This window comes from Stenella coeruleoalba (genome assembly GCF_951394435.1).
Source record: "Stenella coeruleoalba genome assembly, chromosome: 17".
Taxonomy (NCBI): Eukaryota; Metazoa; Chordata; class Mammalia; order Artiodactyla; family Delphinidae; genus Stenella; species Stenella coeruleoalba.
In genome coordinates, this window is record NC_137163.1 from 67,482,111 (window position 1) to 67,498,115 (window position 16,005).

The 16,005-nt window shown below is 36.6% G+C and overlaps 1 protein-coding gene across 8 annotated transcripts in view; it reads right to left on the bottom strand.

Moving 5' to 3' along the window:
- PREX2 (phosphatidylinositol-3,4,5-trisphosphate dependent Rac exchange factor 2) overlaps nt 1-16,005 on the bottom strand; it is a 359,933-nt gene that overhangs the window by 257,896 nt on the left and 86,032 nt on the right. For 7 of the 8 annotated variants that reach the window (XR_013824731.1, XR_013824732.1, XM_079902440.1 and 4 more), the window contains exon 6: nt 13,052-13,213. Coding sequence is in view for 5 of the 8 variants with exons in the window: in XM_079902440.1 (XP_079758566.1) it covers nt 13,052-13,213 (162 nt within the window). In the remaining 3 variants the exon portion in view is untranslated. Of the gene's footprint in view, nt 1-13,051; nt 13,214-16,005 lie in introns of those variants that run through there. The other variant, XM_079902443.1, reaches the window with a different exon arrangement.

The following is a 16,005-nucleotide window of genomic DNA, read 5'->3' on the forward strand; positions in this document are numbered from 1 at the left end:
ATTTTGAGCCATTATAAATGTTGTAGTCTATTCTTTTCTACAACCTAGACTAGCATAACTAATGCCCTGAGTCACTGAGTTGGACCAAAAACAAGGAAGTTTTCAGTAGAGACCTGTTAAGTGTGCTCTTCAAGAATACTTCTGTTTTAAATATAAACATGTCCGGTCTCTTTAAATCCGGGAACAAATTTCTGATTCTTTTTAAACTTAATGCATTAATTTTAATTTTTGATATTTTAAACTCAGAACATTAATGTTAATTTCATATTTTCACCATAACAATAGGTATAGTTGTTCTGATCAATTATAAAAATTTAAATTAAAAGGATAACTCATGTTTGGGGTTGGAAGATGCAAACTATTACATTTAGAATGGATAAACAACAAGGTCCTACTATACAGCACAGGGACCTATACTCAACATCCTGTGATAAACCATAATGGCAAAGAATATAAAAAAAGACTGTCTACATGTGCGTAACTGAGTCACGTTGCTGTACAGCAGAGACTGACACAGCATTGTAAAGCAGCTATAGGTCAATAAAATTCCTTTTTTAATTAAAAATAATTTTTTTTTAAAAGATAACTCATATAACTATAATAAGAAACTTCCCGAAAGGGAAGTGTTAATCTGTGTTAATCTGAGTCTCTACATTACAAACACATTTTAAATTTTAAATACTTCCCTCTCTTCTTTCCTTTTGTCAAAAGGGTAGACATAGAAATAGAAATGGAGATCTGTGAAAAATTTACACTATTTCATATACCGTGTCATGTGATAATTAAGCAAAAAATGTCATCAAATATCAATATAAATCCCAGTTTCAGTGGCAATGATTTCTAATTTATAGTGAATACCATCCTCTCTTAGAAAAAAATTAAGATACAATAGTATTAAAAATGTAAAAAATATTAAAAAAAAAAGGAAACCATATTGATTCTTGCACAAGGGACCTACACAACCTTATGAAAAGTGGCTTTATTTGTAGCAATTTTACAAAAGGTACAAAACACTTCACCTTAGACTATTCCATACAGCAACCCATGAGTGCCAAGGCAGGAAAATAATTCATTACATTATAAAGGGTTACTGCCAATATTAGGTTAATTTTCATATTAACCAGTCTTCCAAGTAAGTTTCCCAAATTAAATATGTAGGTATTTATTTATAGATGTATTCCTAAATGAAAGAATTACTAACAATACATTTTCTGACTTGTTTGTGGTTATTATCTTTGTTAATAAATATAATGAGAATTTAATGTGAATTTGAGCAAACTATAATGACTAGAGGCAATTTATTCCATCCTCATATACAGCCTCCAGGGAGATATTGTCCAAGAAGAACTCATGGGGACCAATGTGTAAAATAGAAAGCGGATATATTATTCTTGATGATAACCGACATACACACTGAATGGTCCCATGAGTATGGCTAAAACAATCTCCCTTTGTAAACTTAACCCATTTGGAAAGCCAAACATCAACAGAAAGAATCTTGGCGAGGTGGATTTAAGGGGAGCTTCTGTAAGCACTGGGCTAGGAGACTCTATCTACCACCTGGACAAGACTGTCCAAAGTCTATCTGTCTCTCTGTGTGCCTCTCCCTCCTAGACCTTTCTCTCTTTTCTCTACTTTCAATGCCAACAATTCAAACATCTCATTGGCTCCTTTGATTCTGTAGCTATGTTCATATGCCTTCAAACCACTGTAGAAAAGGGATAATCAGGCTTAATGTATACAGTCAGAGTGAAAATTAATACAGCAATACATGCAAAACTCCCGGCACATGCCTAACGCATACAAAGGACTCAATAAAGGCTATTACAATTATGATTACTAACATTGAAGGTGGTCTGATTCTGCAAGTTTCCTTCCTTTATTTCTGATCCCTGCTGTGTTTCACTCTATGTTGATTTTATGGTTTAATTCATTAAAGACAATGTTATTTCTCAGGTTACTGAGGGTGGACACATCTTGTTGCCTCAGAGAACACCGACTCCTGCCTTGACAAAAAAAGGCCTTCCAGCTTGTATCTGGATACTTCCAGTAAAATTAAGCTCCTTCCTTCATAAGATAGTCCATTTCTTTATTTAGTCTAATTATCAGAAAGGTTTTTCTTACTGCAGAGCCAAAATCTACCATGATTTTCACTCGCTGACTATTTTTCCTCCTAGGAGTGGGTGGACATCCTCTTCGTGAAAGGCCGACCAATATCTGAACATAGCTAACATGCTTCCTTCTGCCTTCCAGGCTCTGTAACACCGTTGCCTTTTGACCATATGGCTTGATTTCAGAAACCTGGAAGATCCTGCTAGATCTCCTCTGGACCTTCTCCAGTTTGTCAGAGTTTCCCTTAACATGAACACCTCCAGAAGTGAATACAATCATTTGGATGTGAGCTGGCAAATGAAGAATATAGCAGTGATACTATTATTTCTCCAGTCCCCTACAATACATAATATTAATTTAGCATAAGGTTATATTAGCATATTTATGGCAATCCCATCCTACAACTGATTCAAAGTGCCCCTCTAGTCAAAGTGCTCCCAGGTCTCTTTCCTCTAGCCTATACTTGAATAGCTTGACTTTTGATTCATTTAATCCAGATTGATATCACAGCAAGCTCTCAAAACTCTCACTAATATACAGATACATTATATTGAAGGCATCACCATAAGTTCCCAACTCCTAGCTCCTGATCAAAACTCAGAATAAGGACTTCCCTGGTGGCGCAGTGGTTGAGAGTCCGCCTGCCGATGCAGGGGACGCGGGTTCGTGCCCCGGTCCGGGAAGATCCCACATGCCACGGAGCTGCTGGGCCTGTGAGCCATGGCCGCTGAGCCTGCGCGTCCGGAGCCTGTGCTCCGCAATGGGAGAGGCTACAACAGTGAGAGGCCCGCGTACCGCAAAAAAAAAAAAAAAAACCTCAGAATAAGATTAACTGACCTCTCTGAGGTAAACACTTCTTTTCTTAAGCAACTCAAAGCATCTGCTTAATTATCAATTAATGTAATTTTATGGAGTAAGGACATCAAGCCCATATTGCCACAAATATACAAAGTATATCTTACAATACACACGTAACACACACTCTACTAAATCCTACTGAGACGTTTCTATTACTGAGGTGATGTGTCTTTAATATTTAACAGCAGACTTCAACAATTAATACAGTATCACCTTTACTATCTTCTACCATAGTAATCTACTATCATCACATGAAATATCTTCATGAATTCCTAGGGAAATGCTTACGTACTTAAAAAACTCTGTGTCAAAACATACAGATTTGTCTAAAAACCTCATTGTAAAAGAATGTCCACTGTGTCTTTGATTTTACCATGATTTAATCTGTGTATTATTTCCAGGACAATGGTGACTAAAAATCATTAAAAAGTTTTGAAACACAGGTAGATACATTATTATAAATATTGAAGAAAATTTGGCCAAGTGTAGATATAGTCTCTCATGTAATCACGATATGCCTCTCACTTCAAATTCATCCTATCTGCAAGCAGACACTTAATAAATGTCTGTTTTTGACTAATGTGGTGTCATATTTCTCCCTCACTTACATGATATAATCTACCTTTCTCTGTAGTGGAAAAAAACAAAAACTCACAGCTTTGTCTGTGAAATGCATGAGGTTTATGATATTTGGAAAATTACGTGCAATTTGTTTTCATTATCTAGAAATGGCAAGAGAGTTTCTGGGGTTAGGGATAAAGAAGCGAAGCTACAAAATTGAAATTGAATGACTGAAATTGAATGATTACAAACATCAGACTGCTAGGAAACGGTCAAGAGCACTAGAGTCTATCAAAATGAGCATGTCAGACAAATTAGCTAGAAAACCAAAAATGTGAAAGCAATAAAACAAGCTGGGCAGATTACTGGAAGACAGCAAAGCCTCCAAGACAATGGTGCTCAAATTTCAGAGTCCGGAAGACACACCTGACGGGACTGTTAAAAACTTTTAGGTTCCCTGGCACTATCCTCACAGATGGAAACTGAGTACATCTGGGGTAGGTCCCAGACCATTCCAGTAGATTCTGATACATTGTCGTACTCTGTCAACACTTGAAGCAACACTGCTTTGGAAGCCTGAGCTCAGGTGCTCAAGTGCACAGTATAGCAACCCTGCTAACATGGAGATGAAGGTGAGCACAGGGCCCTGCCAGGTTGTCCCAGCTGCTTCCCAGAGCCCAGGACAGAAAAGATGTTTATCATATGTTACAGATCACAGTTACACCCATGGTACATTTCATCATCACCGAATATTCATTAAAATCTGTATAATGTTATTTTACCTGGTTAGTATTTTATCTTCATTTTGAAAATGGATGCTAAGTTTTAAATCTAGATATCTATTCTTGGGCCAATACAAATTTAGTCATTGAGCAACCATATATAATAAACACTGTGATCTAGAGGAATACTAAAGTCAGGTTTTTAATATTTCTACAAGGTGCCAGGCAATGTGTTAAACATTCTCTCCTAATATAAATCTCCAGCAAGTCGGCCACTCCTAGTTCTAAAATTTTAAAAAGCGTGTTTATTTTATTAAATTAGCTTTGTAGACTGTTTCATGGGTCACTTTGTAGATGTCAGAGGCAGCAGATTATGGTATTGTGAAAAAATTGTGATCATGAAGAAAAAAGTGCCCAAGAAAATAAGCTATTTTAACAGTGTAGTGATATATCATCAAACCAACATTTGAGAGGGAAGGTGTGAAAGAACTGTTTTTAAAAAATAAGAGGGCTTTGTGTAAATCATTAATTTTGAACTACCCTAAAGCCATTACATATAATGTAATGTGTATCTGTACATATTTAATGAAGATATTTTTAAATAATATTTTTACCCATATGATTTAGAGTCCTGCTGTCTTTTAGCAATTCCTTAAAAAATAACTAAAATAAGGTGGTATCTCATTGCGGTTTTGATTTGCATTTCCCTGATGATTAGTGAGCATCTTGTTATGTGTCTGTTGGCCATCTATATTTCTTCTTTGGAAAAACGTCTATTCAGATCCTCTGCCCATTTTTAATCAGATTTTTTGTTGTTATTGAATTGTATGAGTTCTTTATATATTGTGGATATTAACCCTTTATGGGGTATATGACTTGCAAATATCTTCTCCCATTCAGTAGGTTGCCTTTGCATTTTGTAGATGGTTTCCTTCACTGTGGAGAAGCTTTTTAGTTTGATAACTCCCATTTGTTTTTATTGCTTTTGTTTCCCTTGCTTTGGAGTCAGATCCAAAAAAGAATATCACTAAGAATGATGTCAAGGAGCTTACTGCCTAAGTTTTCTTCCAGGAGCTTTATGTTTTCAGGTCTTACATTCAAGTTTTTAATACATCTTGAGTAAATTTTTATATGTCACATAAGATAATGGTCCAGTTTTCCCAACATCATTTGTTGAAAAGATTGTCCTTTCCCCCATTATATATTCCTGCCTCCTTTGTCATAAATTAACTGACCATCTATCTGTGGGCTTATTTCTGGGCTCTCTATTTAGATATCACCTTACACCTATCAGGACTAGGAGTATTAACAAAAAGACAAGAAATAACAAGTGTTGGCAAGGATGTAGAGAAAAAGGAACCCTTGTACACTGTTGGTGGAAATGTAAATTGGTGTAGCCACTATAAAAAACAAAACAGTATGGAGGTCCTTCAAAAAATTACAAATAGGTCCACTGTATGATCCAGCAATTCCACTACTAGGTACCTAACCCAAGAAAACAAAACCACTAATTCAGAAAAGATTTAGGAACCCCTATGTTCATTGCAGCCTTATATCCAGTAGCCAAGATATGGAAACAACCTAAATTTCCATTAACGGATGAAAGGATAAAGAAGAGATGGTATATGTATATAGAATAGAATACTACTCAGCCATAAAAAAGAATGAAATCTTGCCATTTGCGACAACATGAATGGATGTTGGGGGCTATTATACTAAGCGAAGTAAGTCAGAGGGAGAAAGACAAATGCCGAAGATTTCACTTATATGTGGAATCTAAAGAATAAAACAAACAAACATACAAAATAAAACAAAACCCAGACTCACAAATACAGAGAACAGATGGTGGGTGCCAGAGGGGAGGGTGGTCACGGAGGGGGATGAAATGGGGGAAGCGGATCAAGAAGTACAAACGTGCAGTTATAAAATAAATAAGTTATGGGGATGTACTGTACTACATGGGAATACAGTCTATAATATTGTATTAACTTTGTATGGTGACAGATTGTAACTAAACTTATTGTAGTGATCATTTCACAATGCATACAAATGTCAAATCACTATGTCCTACACCAGAAAGTAACATAAAATTGTATGTCAACTATACCTCAATAAAAATTTATATATAAAATGTACGTAATAGATTTTTGAAAGAGCCAAAATAATATACTTTTATCATCAATATGATTTATCATTTTTAATTTGTATTTCCCTTTAGAAAGCTACATTTACCATGTAAAAATCAGAGACTGTTTGCTTGTGATGAATTACATATGTAGAATTAAATACAGCAAAACTCCAACTAGGAAACTACCTGCATGGTTCTAATCCTGACTGCTTTTATTAGACCAGGAAAGGAAGGTTAACTGGTAGGTCAAGGTAAGAAGTAATCATAAATAAATAACTGTGACCAGTGGTGGGAGATGTACCCACCAGGATCCTCTCATTCCAAAAGCTTCTCTCTTTCTACCCCAAGCTGTGCAAACCTATTTATTCCTCCTCCGTCACCACTGCCCAGCAGTGCGAAGGGTGAAATGTAGTAAGGGAAACCCACCATTAGACAGAGGAAACAGGACCTGTACTACAGAAGTTTACAAAGACTTTACAAAGACTGAATTTCAAACACTTGCAGGGTGTTCAACTTTAACACAAAAAACTGAAAAACCTTGCATGGTACATTTGTGAACCATAAACAAGAACAGGATGCTCGAGAGGATTAGAGAACTTCAAAGCAGCGGGATAATGAAACAAATATTGGACTCTGAACAGAACCACATCAGAATCATTGCCATGAACCAAAGGCGCCAAAAACATAGTGAAAAGACAATGACAAGTAATACATAACTACGAGGTAATTATATCTGCATTCAATTACCAGACACTGTCCTAGATGCTGCGGACCCATAACATGAGACACGACCCCTGCTCCCAAGAAACACATATACTAGTGGAGAAACAGATATGTAAACACAGAATTAAATGCTGTGTGATCACAGCTATAATTTAACATTAATAAAATGAGAGTTGGCATGAATTAACAGTGATGAATATCAGGGATGATGGCTGTGTGTGTTTATGATTATGTATGGTTATTATTAAACATTTATTCATACAGTTCATTCCATGCTGTGGTTTCAGGTTTCAATCATTTTCCAGTAATTTTCCTTGTCAAACTTATGAAGGACACCACTTAAATATCACTTCCCAATATGGTTAAGAGAGCAATCGAATGGATGGCAGTGACTTCAGACACACACACTGGGACCCAGAGGCGTCCATGTGGGCAACACGCCTCACCAAGGTCCACTTCTTTTTGTGTGTGTCTCGTGTTACGAGATCCAGCAAGAAAAGAATAACAATTCAGAGTCTAATTTAAGAAGTTGAATGATTTTTGAATCTATAATTTGAGGTATATGATGGGCTGCCAATTATACGGTCAGCATACATGAAAAATGAATTTCAAAGCATCATCACAGAATGTAAGGTGGAAGCACGATGAATTTCATAAGGGGACACATTAGATGCCACAGCAAGCCTTCAGAAGATGATAATAGCCAAAAAAGACAATCAGAAGCACGTATGTTTATTTTATGGCTTTTTTCTAATTTCCAAGGTTTCTTCAAACATTGCAATCATGATTTAGGATGGACTGTAATAACAGAACAAATCCCCTCCTCTCAATAAACCCAATAAAACTAATATTGCTAAACCGTATCTAGACTGTTGGAAAGGGTACATCTTTTTTATGTCAACAAGTTCTCTTAATGTAAGTTGCATAAGGGTTCATGACGGATGTCTTACAGCTATGAGGTGGCAAAAATCACTGTCAAATGAAACTGCTCATTAATTATCTGACCCCAGTATCAGCTCTCCCTGCTTCACACCAGGGTCTATCTCACTCATCTGGGCAACTAAATGCTGAATGTCAGTATCAGAAAAACACAGACTGACTGCAGAGAGAAACCATAATCTTGGAAAAGGTAGAAGATGACAGGCCTTGGAACTTCCCCACTCATATACAAGGCATTGGCAGATGAAGGTCTCTCAGAGCTAGACCCATTCATGATGCAGGAAAAGAAAAATGACCAGAATGACAAGGAGATAGGTGTTTCATAAGAGAACAGTTTCAATACCAGAGGAGTCTCTTGAGAAAATTAATGAAGCATTTGAATATTCTTTCAAAAAAATCTTTTTAAAATACTAGGAAAGTCAAACATGAAATGAAGAATATCATATTGTTTCATCAGAGTCTTGTCATAAAATATATGTCCCCACCCACCCCAAAAAAGACTAAGCATTTGATTCACTCTTTTTGAGATTCAAATTATTAACTGAAATAAAAACCTAAATTCTGTTACATATTAGATTAGCTAAAACAAACTAATAATATACGTTTTCATTTTACCAAGATAAAGTCCCAATCAAACTTTCCTCCTCTCCCACTTTTTATAAAATTTTGGTCTCCTTTCTAAGTGGATTCACTCTCAATGGTTGTCTTCCTAAACCACTTATCCTTAAATAACAAGGGCCATGTATAAATCAATTCAACCTCAAGGTAGTAGACAAATTTGTATCTACCATATCACCTTGTAGAGAGGACAGAAAGAATCAGGTCTCATCACAACCTACGGAAGACTCACACTCATAAAATAACAAGAGAACATTACTTTGAGGTCAATACACTGTCAGACACAAACTGAATTAAATGTAAGCAGCAAAGAGATTCCAAAACCAACAAGAGGTGATTTTAAAATGGTCTTGTAGCACTGTATTTCTCCACGTAAAAAGGTAATCAAGAGGTGTCAAATTTCAATTCTGTCTCTTTTTACTTCCTAAAACACAAAAATTATCCTGATCTTATGTCTTCCAACACCTTCATCTATTAGTAATTCCCACTCTTTTATTGCGATTTTTTTCCAGATTTGAGAGATCAGTTCCAAACAGGCCTATCAAGGACATAATGCTGAAGAACTAAATGACATAATGTTTACGGATACTCCCTTATCAACGTTCAGCATGACGCCAAAGAATTAGTTATCATGACAATACTATCGATCAACCCAAAAGCAGACTAAGAATGAGCATGGTCCTGTTCTAAGAAATGAATCAGTCACTCTGATTAAACAGCTAACAAACTTCTTTCCAAGAACACGGATCACCGCCCTACAATCACCTTCAGTAGAATATGTGGTGGAATGTTTTAAATGTTGGATAAGATATATGACTGAGATATAATACATAATACTAATCAAAAGCAGAACTTCAAATATGACCATGTAAACTACAGATCTTCTGCGGTACAGTCACTATGTAAACGCTGACCGCAAGCCTAATTTCTACTATCAACTCACTTTTTAAAGGGCAAGCAGCAAAACCAACTTCATGTAAAGAATGTGCTAAACTTGTACCTGAGTGGATAGAATATCACACGGTGATGAGGAATAGAAACTTTAGAATCAGTCTGCGTATTTTCAAATTAAACTCTGCTCTCTGTTAGTTGTAAGAACTTGGTTAAGTTATACAGCCCTCATTTTAAAAAGCTGTGTAGTGGGGATTATAGTACTGGGTTGGCCAAAAAGTTAGTGCGGCTTTTTCCGTAACACCTTATGGGGAAACCCGAATGAACCCTTTGGCCAACCCAATACTTCAGCAAACTTTTCAAAGAGACTCACCAGGATTGCCTACAATGGAGGATCAGCCTTTCCCCAAAAGGAAATTGGCTGATGGACAATCAAGGGCCCCTGCCCTCCCCTGAGCAAATTTACCCATGCAAGATTGGTGGAATCTCGGATTTTGATCCTGAATGCAGTAATATAAGGATGGAGAAAATGACTAGCGCCTATTCGTCTTAGCTAGGGCACTGATAAGACCACCAAAGAGCTTCAACTGCCTAGATACCCTTTCGAGTCTGAGAGGGTAGCTTTTCTATTGATTCCATGAGCTACTCAATATCTTTTAAATTAACTTTCCTTTTAGTTTCTGTTGCTTGGGACCATATAACCTTAAGTAACATAACCTTTTCAGTAGTTAGGTGCATAAATTAGACAGATAGAGGGGATTTCTCAAGGGTAAAATCTAACGGCTGAACCACAGCTTTAAAATACTACCTGTTATCTGCAGAGCGTTTTACAGTGTTCAAAGCACTTTCATTTATTTCATTGACCCCTGTAATAACCCAAACTGTACGTCGAAGAGATCTGGTGCTTCATCCCCATACTAAGGGTTCCAGACTGGACACCAAACCTGCACAAAAGCCAGGCTTTTTTCATTATATCATATGATTTAAGAACAATAAATTTCAATTGCTTGTTTACTTAAATTCAATATAAAAGGAATGTAATGATAATTTAGCAGCACAAAATACCAGAGAGGCAAGTTACCGGAGAGATTTTACTCCCCTTCATTTGATGAATGGGGAAATAAGACCCTAGATAATTAAGTGACATACTTGAAATAATCATCCACCGAAAGTGGAAATAATGCAAAGTCATGGTGTATCAGACTCAGATCCCCATTCAAGAGAATTTTAGTTACTGGAGCAAGAGTGTCAACTCTAAGATAGTCCTAAAAGGTCCGCAGGTGCTCCTGGAAGGAGTTAGAGAGCTGTTACCCAACATTCGCTCAAGGCTGCTCACCTCCAAAACTCTTGAAGGAACTCTCTGTTCTGTGACTGTCATGCCATCAGACATTTGTCTTGGCCTTGTCTTAACCTCACGAGAGTCACTCTGAACATACATAAAGCTGCCTGTAAGCTGAGCACTAATCCCTGTTAGCGATTCACAGAAAGCCCTAACCATTCCCACTCCCTTCCAGGGCCTGAATTCATCCTACATGGCCGCATCCCTCCCTTTGATTCGTGTGCTTCTGGAGTCTTACCAGATAGCAGATCCTCCTAAACTTCCCAGAAGGGACCAGGCCTGAGTACTATAACAGCTTTCCCCCATCTCTCCAAGGTGGTGGACTGAGATGTGAAATCAGGTTCTTATCACAAGTTTCCAATCAACTGGCTGGACCCTGCTCCAAGCTGCATCCCCTCAAAGTCCCAAAACTCCCAAGTCACTGTATGGCTGTGTCTTATGCACTCATTTTCAAATCCTACTCAAGTAGAATCTGTGTTGCCTCTCTTTTTGGAACCTGACCTTCATTTTATCTCCCCTGTGCCCACTGGAACTGTGGTCACATCAGATTTCCTCTCACCGGTCTCCTTTGTCCCCAGGCTCCATTTTTCTCTCCCACTCCAAGTGCTGTAAACCTACCAAGGCTGGTGAGGTTGAAGCACCCACCGCTATAGGCTACAAATGACATAGTATGGACCACAGAGCACTCTTCCTTTGAGTAACTGGCCATGAACAGTGGAAGAAATAGCAACACTTTTTAAGGATTCTCCCATTTCTAAAGGAGACTCAATTTTTAAGATACACTGATACATGAGGAGGAAACAAAATTATGACAGATTCCATTTCCCTAGAGAACCTAAAAGAGTTTTATTTTGGTCAAAGGCCTGGCAGAAGTCACTGACAAATCCTGCAATTTAAAACAAGTTTGGTTCTTCTTCTGATGTTTGAGTGACAACAGAATGGCAAAAGCAAACTTTCATCTATTTTTCTCAGCCCAGCAGGACAACTGCCCCCAGGAAAGGAATTATCATCATGAATCAACTGTAAAACACACAACCATTTTAATTGATTGAAATAAGTAGCATTCATGCTGAAATAAGGGGTCACCCTGAACACTTGAAATGAAAGAATATAGATGAGGAAGAAACTAAGTCAGTTAGCATTTTAAAAGATTAATGGCAAAGAATGGATAAATAGGAGCATTCCCTGGGGTCAATGTTTGAGGTTTCTTTGCAAATCTGAATGGATGTAAGGTTATATCTAAATGGAAACCAACACTGAAGATAAGAAATGTATCAGTCAATTATACAGCCCTAAAGATAAAAGCAATCCCCTTGATTTGTGTGATACAATATTTGGTTGGACATTTTAAATCTTCTTTACACTTTAAAAATATTATCTTAATTGCTTACTTTATAACCATAAGAAATTATCCTAGTTGAAAGCTCTTGATCATCTAAATTAAGTCAATTTAAAGAAAGAATTTTAGTTTATTCTTTACGTAGTGCTAAAGTAAGATAGGGCTCCAACTCCATGAAATAACTGGGATACAAAATTACCATAGCTGAAAACATATTACAGATTCTGAATATCACTCTTCATTTGCTTTTTTGTCATTTAAAAAAATCTTTCTTTAGCGAATCATGAAACCATAAAATTTTTCATCTTGAATGGACCTTAAAAATCATGTCATGGCCAGTTCCTTCATGTTAGAAATGAAGAAGTTCAAATTTAGAGAGATGAAGTGGACTTAAAATGAAATTCATCATCAAATACCTAACTTAGAGTCTGAAAATAATGATATCACAGCACAGGTTTGGAGCCTTACTCCCCTTCTTTACTCTCTCCAGGACTCAGGCTACGATTATGTATTACTGACCAAAGTTAAGACAGGAGAAAGATTTGTCATGATGCACAAATACTGAACTATTTAAGCTTATAACACACACAGTTTTGATTGGCTCTATCGTAAAGCTTTCAGGTTGAAGTTAAGTCAATTAACTGCCCCTTTAAAGATATTTAAAAAGAATAATGACAGCACTTTTCGGAAATAGTTAGAGCCCTCTAGCATTACCTAGGAAAACGACCATTTATGGTTCCATCCAATGCCAGTAACTCTACGCACAGCAGAAGACATAACAAAACTATTTTAAGCTCAATTGTTGAGTACAGTGACTGTACCTCCCAGCCTTCAATGTGAGACTGCCACTCCTCTAAAACTTCCAGCTTCTCCATCTGTCTCTTGGCCTCGTTGATGTTGGAACAGACGGCTTTCATGGCTTGGAGGGCTTCCATCACTGCTGCATAGTCACTGTGTTTCCTTGGAGTTCGCTTCAGCAACTCCTGTTTATACACAAAAAACAAACCGCCCTTTGATCTTCAGCTTTCTGGGACAGCAGGTTCAGACTGACCAGGAAATGAAAACCGCAAAGTCCGTGAGAGCCAATTTCAGAAGTGACATCACAAACTCCACCAAATTAAGATCAAAAACAAAAAGGCTGAATCAATGAATAAGCGTTACCCCCTGGCACACTTTGCATTCACTTTAATGTTTCCCTCAAAATGATGTTTTTTCAAAAAACTAAATTAGGCATCTCCTTTGGAGTTGTCAAATACCTCACCTACTGCATGCAATTTTTTATAAGTTTGAGCTTTGCTCCAAAAGGAGGACATCTTTATATGTTGATTTCATTTTCCTAGAGCCTTTAAAAGAATAGTTAATATTTAAATGAATATGTCCTGTAATTTCAAAAACAATTTAAGTTCCTTATTTTCTAATATTTTTTGAGAAACTATAAAAATGTCATAAATAAAGCAAATTTTTAAAATAGTCTTATACTCTAGTAAAATAAACAATTTATAAATTCCACAATACTCCATCATTAAAGGAGGAATTTATGCTGTGTTTGCCAACAACTCAGGTTCATTCTCTGCAATGAATGAACTTCCATACACCCTTCAACAGCTTTCTTTTTGCTTTTATTTTCTTTTTATTTTTTTTCCATTTAGGATATCAGAACTAGAATAATCTTTAATCTTATAAAAGGTCTTGTTTAGAAGCACAAAATTAAACATTTTCACCCACTGTCTAGACAGTTGTGACCACGTTACTTTTTAATTAGTCATTTGTTTCTTTACTACAGTTGCTATCATCATGTAATTAAAACAATTACAGAAATCCTGAGGCAAGTCTTTAAAAGAATTTTCTCAATTCTTAACATACAGTGGGAAAATATGCAGTTGTTATACTCTCTTGATGTCTGTTATTGTTGAAATTTCTGCCATAAACTTTGACCCTGCATTCAAAATATTCACACTCTATAAAACTAACACCAATAGAATGCACATTACATCACTCCCAAGAGCAGGCTTAAATAGTTACGCTGGATCACAAATCCATAAAGGAGATACGTAGGCTTCTGCAGAGACTCTCAAGTGTAGAATTATTTGTAAATTACGTGAAGTGGCGAAGGCAGCCTGCAGTCTATGTGCCCGGTGGGTATCTCTGGAGTTGAGACATGAATTTAGATAATGTGAGACAGCAGGAGAAATGACTAGTAATAATCTGTCCGTTCCTTGCTATGAACCTTGTGCTGATTGGCCAACCCAATAATTCCAAGTTCCACAAATAAGACCAACGTATCTTTTCTTTAACACACAGCCTAATCCCCTAATGTTCTTCTCTGAATAAATAAAACCATTGCAGATCATCCCAGAATACCAGCTCAATTTTTCAGTCAATGGTACAACAAAGAAAACCATCAACACCAATATATCTACTACACAAGTAGTTTTCTCCTGTTTCTTTGTGAAGATAATCTTCCAGAAAAAGGGAAAAGATGTCATTCCTCCACTTCTTGAAGATGCTCTGAATCAACCTCTTTCTTCCTAAGCAAGGATATGTCCATGTTCCTATCTGTGAGGTCACCTGAGGTCATCCTTCACCAGAAAGGAGTTGATTTAGAACAACCACTTAACTTGATATATTTCTCTTAATATCACTATCCTTCTGACTCTTAAAACAAACAAACCCTCGGGATTCCAAAATCAGGGCTAGGAATAACTGGAGTGATGAGAACGCATGCAATCTGAGTTACCAAGTCAGAGGTCTGAAGGGACTCCCAGAAAGAAGGGAGTCACATTTACACCAATCTTCCCACGCCAAAGCTCTGCAGACCTGGACATCCCTGTGCCAGCTTCTCTCTACATTAGCTAACCAAGCAACTTTAACTTGTTTTTTAATAAGAAGAAATTCTTTCCAAAGTAAATTTTCACTGAGACCTAATTTATGCAACTGACAGAACCTGTAGTGAAAAAATGCATTTTAGTTCAAATTCATAACATTTAGTTCTCAAAAAGTAAATCAGTAAGAACACCAGTTAGTATGTCCATAACATTTCTGAGGTTTTTTTAAATTTAGAAGCTAAGAAGTAGTTAATATATTAATATATTAAAAGAATCAAATATACATGAGTAATAATGGTTAACACTTATGGAGTACATACTATGCTAAATGATGCGTATAAAACACCTCAATTAATTATGAGGTACTCCTTTATGTATATGCATACACATGTATACACAGAGATATACATATGCATACATATATACATTCTTTTAGATATATGTTATAATTTCATCATGCCATCATCATCTTTTCTGTTTCATAAATAAAGCCCATGACTTTAAGAGGTTAGATGACGAGCTCAGTCACGCAGCTAGTAAGCAGAATGCATAGGATTTGAACTCAGAACTCAAATGTTCAACCACCACCCCAAACTGTCAGATTCTACATTTCCAAAAAACATCCTTTCCAGAACTGCTGTTCTAATCTATTCATAGACCCTTGCAGTATGAGCAGTAATTAGTATATTATAATATGTTTCTCATAATAAAACTTTTGGTCATTGTAATGAGGCGATGGACCTACGACCGTAAGGCATTTCCTGTTTTCCAGAGGCAGTGTTGTCTTAGCACTGTCTTTCCACTTTCTATCATTTATTATCCCATGTGACCCACACCATTCCCTGTAATAATGATTTAAAAACCAGGCTCTGAAATTATGTAACTTGGCCTTAACTTCATGAGTATCAAGAAGTCACCAATGTTTGGGGAAATGAAAAAAAAATATACCA